Source organism: Hyperolius riggenbachi, chromosome 3, assembly GCF_040937935.1.
Source record: "Hyperolius riggenbachi isolate aHypRig1 chromosome 3, aHypRig1.pri, whole genome shotgun sequence".
Classification (NCBI taxonomy): domain Eukaryota; kingdom Metazoa; phylum Chordata; class Amphibia; order Anura; family Hyperoliidae; genus Hyperolius; species Hyperolius riggenbachi.
The window spans coordinates 310,907,552-310,915,763 of record NC_090648.1 but is presented as its reverse complement, the minus strand read 5'-3'; the positions used below and the strand labels follow the sequence as shown (position 1 = coordinate 310,915,763).

At 43.9% G+C, this 8,212-nt stretch overlaps 1 protein-coding gene across 2 annotated transcripts in view; it reads right to left on the bottom strand.

Annotated features, from left to right (window-relative positions):
* ZFC3H1 (zinc finger C3H1-type containing) overlaps positions 1–8,212 on the bottom strand; it is a 126,864-nt gene that overhangs the window by 59,869 nt on the left and 58,783 nt on the right. For both annotated transcript variants that reach the window (XM_068276678.1, XM_068276677.1), the window contains 2 exons: positions 1,838–1,963; positions 1–47 (listed from right to left, as the gene is read on the bottom strand). The exon at positions 1–47 is cut by the window's left edge and continues 511 nt beyond it. In XM_068276678.1, the coding sequence (XP_068132779.1) occupies positions 1–47; positions 1,838–1,963 (173 nt within the window). The remainder of the gene's footprint in view (positions 48–1,837; positions 1,964–8,212) is intronic.

Below are 8,212 nucleotides of genomic sequence, written 5' to 3'. Positions count from 1 at the left end.
CTGGGGCTGTCCATCAAGCTGGGATCTGCTTTAAACATTTTATTAACCTAAAATATCAAAATAAAAATCATGAATGATATAAAACAAACATTAAATCAAGCTTTAATTCTATAAAGAATGTGCAAATCGGTCATTAATAAATGTCTATTTACTGTTTCGAGGGTGACCAAAGTGCATGAGCAGCCCCTTATTATGCATGCTCAGAATGCTCGTGTCTCTGGCTGCTGTGCGGGAGCACAAAATAACAGGAAGTGGATCTTTTCACTTGGTGCTTTGCAAGCTCATGCCCATGTAATATGAATGGTCTTCAAGAATAAAAGTCAAGCTCCACCATTCCCATCTCCAAACTGGCTAGTTAAGATATCAATCATAGTTGTGCTAGAACTAATGCCAGGAACCTGAAGGGGCAGAGTCTAAAGAGGATCACTCTGAACCCATAAATACGTGAACTTATATTATTAGTCAGCATGTATAAAGTATAGTCTTATGGCAAACAGACAGCCTAATAGGGAGGCATAAAACTCATTCACTTTCCCTTTTCCTACAATAGTATGGGCTGGGGGGAGGGTGGCAAGGGCATTGAGATATAAAAGTGGACCTGAAGTGAAAATAAGCTGGCAAGATAAACAATTGTGTTTTTGCAGACACATCGAGATGCCTGTGTGTTATATTACTCAGCACATGAGGCAGCTAAAACAAGTTCACTGAAAAGAACAGATTTTTCTAATCAACTTGATTGCATTTTTCTTTTTTAGGGAAGCCTACTCATAGTATAATCAGATTGTACAATTTGCTAAATTTGAAATTCTAAGAAAAAAAAATAAAACATACTACACACCACTCGCCTGTAAAAATGTAAAGGTTATAAAAGTATGGCAGGACTGAAAAACTTATAAGAAAAGAGAAATTATCCATTGGGCAGAAAATTGTCCTACTCCCACCTTACAGAAGGAAACTGGATATTAGAAAACAGCTAAAGATGCTTTCATGTATTTTTACTTTTTATTTAAAGAAAACCTGTATAGAAATAAAGGGCCATTGGGGGTACTTACCTCAGGAGAGGGAAGCCTCTGGATCCGATTGAGGCTTCCCCCCGCCGTCCTCCATCCCACAGTGGTGTCGCTGGGCTGCTCCGAACATTGGCTATGTAAATATTTACCTTTGCAGCTCCAGCGCAGTAGCGGCTCTCAGTCAGGCGGAATTAGCCGATCCCAGCCGGATCCGTTCTACTGTGCAGGCGCAAGACGTCTGCGCAGTATAGCGGACCCAACTGGGATCAGCTATGTTCGTCTGATCCGAACAGAGAGCCGCTGCTGTGCCGGAGCGGGTAAATAATGCAATATCTACCTGCTCCGGCATAGCAGCGGCTCTCGGTTCGGCGCTACTGTTGGAAGGAGGACGACGGGGGAAGCCTCAATCGGATCAAAAGGCTTCATATCTCTCTCCCCCCCCCCCCCCCGAGGCAAGTGCCACCAGGGACCTTCTCTCTCTCCCGGGATATAGAGTCTCTTTAAAGTACTAAAATATGCAGAGACTGGTCAAGGACAGGCTTCCATTTCTGTTACAGAAGAAATGAAATCACAGAATCAACCAAGCAGAAAGATGTGAAATCTTATTGTATGTCTTTTGTGGAGCTTCACGTTCTACTATAATACAGTGGAATGCACCGCAATGACCTTCATAAAAAAAGTCTTTCATAGATCATTACCCATTACATTTTCCAAGTTCTCTGTACATAATTTCCCAGCATATTTCAGATTTATTTACATGCAGGTCACGTCATTTTTGATAAATCATGGCAGTCATACATCAGCTGTATTATTGTGCTTTATCTTACCCCAGCACTGCTAGGCTCCAGTTTCCGTTTCCCCTGACTGGCCAGTGCTTTTGCCCGTGCAAGTTCTTCCCCATATTTCAGAGCAAGACTTCTTTTCTCTTGAACTCTGACCTGTACTTTAGCAATCTGAAACAGAAAATCAAAAATACAAGTAATGCATCAGCCATACATTTCATCACAGACCTGGGAGTGAGAGAAATACGTTTTCCACATTTTGTCACATTACTGCCACAAACATGGATCAATTTTATTGGAAATCCACGTGAAAGACCAACACAAAGTGGTGTACAGGTGAGAAGTGGAACGGAAATCATACATCATTCCAAACATTTTTTTTACAAATAAATAACTGCAAAGTGGGGTGTGCGTAATTATTCGGCCCCCTGAGTCAATACTTTGTAGAACCACCTTTTGCTGCAATTACAGCTGCCAGTCTTTTAGGGTATGTCTCTACCAGCTTTGCACATCTAGAGACTGAAATCCTTGCCCATTCTTCTTTGCAAAACAGCTCCAGCTCAGTCAGATTAGATGGACAGCGTTTGTTAACAGCAGTTTTCAGATCTTGCCAAAGATTCTCGGTTGGATTTAGATCTGGACTTTGACTGGGCCAGATAGATCTAACAGATCTAACACATAGATATATTTTGTTTTAAACCATTCCATTGTTGCCCTGGCTTTATGTTTAGGGTCATTGTCCTGCTGGAAGGTGAACCTCCGCCCAAGTCTCAAGTCTTTTGCAGTCTCCAAGAGGTTTTCTTCCAAGTTTGCCTTGTATTTGGCTCCATCCATCTTCCCATCAACTCTGACCAGCTTCCCTGTCCCTGCTGAAGAGATGCATCCCCCGAGCACGATGCTGCCACCACCATATTTGACAGTGGGGATGGTGTGTTTAGAGTGATGTGCAGTGTTCGTTTTCCGCCACACATAGCGTTTTGCATTTTGCCCAAAAAGTTCCATTTTGTTCTCATCTGACCAGAGCACCTTCTTCCACATGGTTGCTGTGTCCCCCACATGGCTTGTGGCAAACTGCAAACTTATTCTTATGCTTTCTGTTAATGCCTTTCTTCTTGCCACTCTTCCATAAAGGCCAACTTTGTGCAGGGCATGACTAATAGTTGTCCTATGGACAGAGTCTCCCACCTGAGCTGTAGATCTCTGCAGCTCGTCCAGAGTCACTATGGGCCTCTTGACTGCATTTCTGATCAGCGCTCTCCTTGTTCGGCTTGTGAGTTTAGGTGGATGGCCTTGTCTTGGTAGGTTTACAGTTGTGCCATACTCCTTCCATTTCTGATCACTTGAACAGTGCTCCGTGGGATGTCCAAGGCTTTGGAAATCTTTTTGTAGCCTAAGCCTGCTTTAAATTTCTCAATAACTTGATCCCTGACCTGTCTTGTGTGTTCTTTGGACTTCATGGTGTTGTTGCTCCCAATATTCTCTTAGACAACCTCTGAGGCCGTCACAGAGCAGCTGTATTTGTACTGACAGATTACACACAGGTGCACTCTATTTAGTAACTGGTTTAAGCTGACGCATCATGATGAATTTGATCAACATAAGGCGGTCACCAGGGGGAGAAGTGCGGAGGCGATCACCGCAGGCATGGTGGATTAGGCAAGACACGCTGCCTACACTGCAGTGCATGTACACAAGGGGAGCGGAGACACAGGAGGGAGGGGGCTGGGGCGGACGTAGGGGAATGCGCATGGGGAGGAGCGGACACAGAGGGAAAGAAGTGGAAGCAGAGCGGAAACACTGGACACACATACAGGGAATCCCCGACGTGGCGGCGGTTCTAGTCAGCAGGTGTTCTTAAAAGGGCACTACGACTAAAAAAAAATAATTTAAATTTAAAATATGTGCAAACATACAAATAAGTTTTTTTCCAGAGTAAAATGAGCAATAATTTACTTTTCTCCTATGTTGCTGTCACTTAGAGTAGGCAGTAGAAATCTGACAGAAGCGACAGGTTTTGGACTGGTCCATCTCTTCATAGGGGATTCTCAGGGATTTATTTATTTTCAAAAGCACTTAGTGAATGGCAGTTGCTCTGTCCAACTTCCAAAAAAAATCTGTAGCTAGCAGGGAAGCTGGCCAGCATCATTGTTTAAATCCTTTTTAGGGAATATCTTTATAAAGGATAAAATCCTTGCTGAGAATCCCCTATGAAGAGATGGACTAGTCCAAAACCTGTAGTTTCTGTCAGATTTCTACTGCCTACTCTAAGTGACAGCAACATAGGAGAAAAGTAATTTATGGCTCATTTTACTCCGGAAAAAAACATGCTTCTTATTTGATTATGTTTGCACATAATTTAAATTTTAACATTTTTCGCCATAGTGCCCCTTTAAGTCGGGATTCCCTGCAATTGCTGAAGACACTGGACATTTTCTCCCTGTCTTATACATACATCTTATATGGTGGCAAGTACTATATACATACACACAATTTTTTTTTATTGTGCCCGATTATGTGTCACATGACGCTATACAGCCAACGAACCTGGAAAGAACCTTAACCACAAGTCAGTAGGATATACGTCCTCTGTGACTTCATCTAAGCCACAAGTCAGTAGATATACAGTGGTGTGAAAAACTATTTGCCCCCTTCCTGATTTCTTATTCTTTTGCATGTTTGTCACACTTAAATGTTTCTGCTCATCAAAAACCGTTAACTATTAGTCAAAGATAACATAATTGAACACAAAATGCAGTTTTAAATGATGGTTTTTATTATTTAGTGAGGAAAAAAAACTCAAAACCTACATGGCCCTGGTGAATGTGAATATAGGTTTCCTGAGCTAATGAGATTGATGTTTACAATTAAAAACACTTAGGGCTCGTTTCCACTATAGCGAATCCGCATGCGGGCACTGCATGCGGATTCGCATACTTAATGTTAGTGGATGGGGCTGTTTCCACGTGTGCGGCGGCGTTTTCGGTGCGGGGAAAATCTGCACGACAGGGTTGCGGGCGAATCGCCGCTAATGTATTCAATAGGGAAATCGCATGCGGCTTTGTCATGCGGATTTCCCCGTGATTTCGCATTAAAGCCAATGGAACTTAACACAGGCAGTGACATGGTTAAATTCGCATGCGCATGCGAAATCGCGGGTAAATCTGCATGCTGAAACGCAGCCGCATGCGATTTCTTCAGCGGTGGAATCCAGGCGATTCCGCACCGCTACAGTGGAAACAAGCCCTTATTTTCTCATTTCATAGTGAAAAATACACTCTCTAGCATTATTTCAGAATCAAATATCTTCACTATAAATTGTGACCGGAACATAATCTAAGTTTTGTGATAAGCAGTAAGAATAGCCAAACAAAATTTGTGTTTTTTTTTAATCTACAGTAGCACTTTATTTTTACACTGGCATTGGTAAAACTGAGAAAAATGTTTTTCCTATTTCTTTCTTTGTTTTCCCATTAAAATTCATAGAAAACAAAATTGTTCAAGGGAAAAAATGGCATACAATGAAAGCCTAGTTTGTCTTGAAAAAAACAATATATATTTCATTTCTGTGTCGTAAGTAGGGATAAAGTTATTTCTGATTAAATAAGGACATAGTTAGACTGTCAAAACTGATCTGGTCAATAAGTGGGAAAAAAGGTCTGGATGCAAAGTGGTTAAAGAGACCAACAACATTTTTAGCATTATTTCTTCTATCCTACAAGTACCTATACCTGTTCTAATTTGCTCTGGCTTACTGCAGCCTTTTCTAGTTGCACTGTCTCTGTAATATATCTAATCTTTTTTTTGTCAAGCCAGGGAGGAATGTGCTGCCTCTGCTGTGATAGGGAGAAGTTATGCATGCCCCCCTGCAGGCTGTGTGCTGTTTACTCCTCACTGACAGAATGGCTCTGAGGGGGAAGGGAGCTGCTTGTCACAGCTGCCTATACACACAAATATGAGAGAGAGAGAGAGAGAGAGAGAGAGAAAGAGAGAGAGAGAAAGAGAGAGAGTGTGTCTGTACACAAACTTCACTTCCTGGTTAGCAGCCATGTTTTTTGTTTGTAATCACTGCCTAAAACTGGCGATTAAATACCAGGATCGTGGCGGGAGCTGCGGAAACGGCAAAGAGGGGCCCAGAACAACATAATGAATAGAACGGTATGATTTTTATTGTAAGAATTTGGGAGTACAGATTCTCTTTAAAGGGAACCTAAACGGAGAGTAACATGGATGTTTCCTTTTAAACAATACCAGTTGCTTAGCTATCCTACTCTATCCTATCTCTATGGTGCATTAGTAGCTGAATCACAGACCTGAAACAAGCATGCAGCTAATCCAGTCTGACTTCAGTCAGAGCACCTGATCTGCATGCTTGTTGAGGGGCTGTGGCTGAAAGCAATAGGGCTCGTTTCCACTAGTGCGGCGTGCGTCTGCCGGCACTGAGCGGGTGGGTGGGATCGCAGGCGAATCCCATGAGCCGTGCCATGCACGGCTATGGGAATCGCAGCCTCCCGAGCGAATTCTGCGGGGGGTTCCGGCCGAATCACTCCTGCAAGCGATTCGGCCGCGGCGCAGTTATCCCCTATGGCAGAGCTTCCCTGTGCGATTCATGTGCGGGGAAACTCTGCGGAATCGCGGCGGAAACCGCGATAGTGGAAACGGGCCCTTAGAGACAGAGGATCAGCAGGAAAGTCAGGCAATTGGTACTATTTTAAACGGAAAAATCCATACCCTTCTCAGTTTAGGTTCCCTTTAACTAGGAACCTGGACCACTTCCAACAGTTTGGAGACAAAGTATTTTTAAAAAGTATAGATCAGGAGTGGGTAATGAAAAAAAAATTGAATTATTAACATTTCAAAGAAGTTACAGCATTTAGGGCCCATTTCTACTGGCACGGTTTCTGCAGAGTTTCCCCGCAGGCAAATCGCGTGGGGAAACTGCCATAGGGTATAATGGCGCCGCCAGCCAAATCACTTGCGCCAGCCAATCGGCCAACATTACCATCCAAAATGGTGCGGGAGGCTGCAAATACCATAGCCGTGTGATGGGATTCGTCTCAGTATCTGCACACCAGGAAGTGACACCGCGTGTCTCGCAGACGCGTGCGTCACAAGTGGAAACGGGCCCTTGCTCATAATGAATCCATCAATCTCCAAGTGCCAAATTATCAATATCCCATGGAGCTCCATTACAACAAAAAAATTTAAGAAAATGGCACTGCTACAAACCAGACACGTTGCCATAATACACAGACTGCACAAGCAGAACATTAATCTTGAGAAAACCTGGTTTAGACAGGTAGCGATTTGAGACTTGGATGAAAGTTTACCTTCCAGCACACAATGACCCTAAACCAGTGTTTCTCAAACCTGTCCTTGTGACTTCCTCAATGGTGCATGATTTGGGTGGGGTAATTAGTGTCTCAGCTAGGTGGATTCCATGTAGCTAATACACTAATTTGTCCCACCTGCCCATAGGCAAGGTTGCCTGCAAAACATGCACCGTTGGAGAGTCACGAGGACAGGTTTAAGAAACACTGCTCTAAACATACTGCTAAATCTGTACTGAGGTGGTTTAAAGAGAGTCTGAAGCGAGAATAAATCTCGCTTCAGAGCTCATAGTTAGCAGGGGCATGTGTGCCCTGCTAAACCGCCGCTAAACGGGGGTCCCTTCACCCCCAAATCCCCTCGGTGCAGTGGGGGAGCGCTTCCTGGTTGGGGCAGGGCTAACCGCCGCAGCCCTGCCCCACGCGCGTCTGTCAGCGCGTATCTCCCCCGCCCCTCAGTCTTCCTTCACTGAGAGGGGCGGGGGAGAGGCGGCGATGTGCCGCTGATAGACGCTACTGGAGGCAGGGCTGCAGCCGTTAGCCCTGCCTCCAGGAGCGACCAATTCCACGACCAAGTGTTGCGGGGGTGGGTTGGGGGGTGAAGGGACTCCCGTTTAGCGGCGGTTTAGCAGGGGCGCTAACTATAAGCTCTGAAGAGAGATTTATTCTCGCTTCAGAGTCTCTTTAAAGGGAAACATTTAAATGGAATGGCCTTGTCACAGCCCTAACCTCTATTCAAACTAGAATCTGTGGCATGTTGTGAACATTGCTGTACATCAAACACAACCATCTGCCTTGGAAGAAATGGAGAAGTTTTACATAAAGAGGAGCTGTCAGCCATACTATCTCAGAAAAAAACAAAAACATATATAAATACTTGCTCTACTTGCATAACGTGTATTGCACCGTCCACTTTTTGATTTTAGTGATTTTTCTGCAGTAAAAAAAAAAATCCTTCTTAGCATTTCCCATTTTAACTATGGCTATTTTGAAGCCAATCCTGATGTACTTTCCTCCCTTACTCTCCAGTGCCTGATTTGCCCGCCCTTCACTATAGAAAGTGCATTGTCCCAGCATGAGAAATATTGGCCAATCA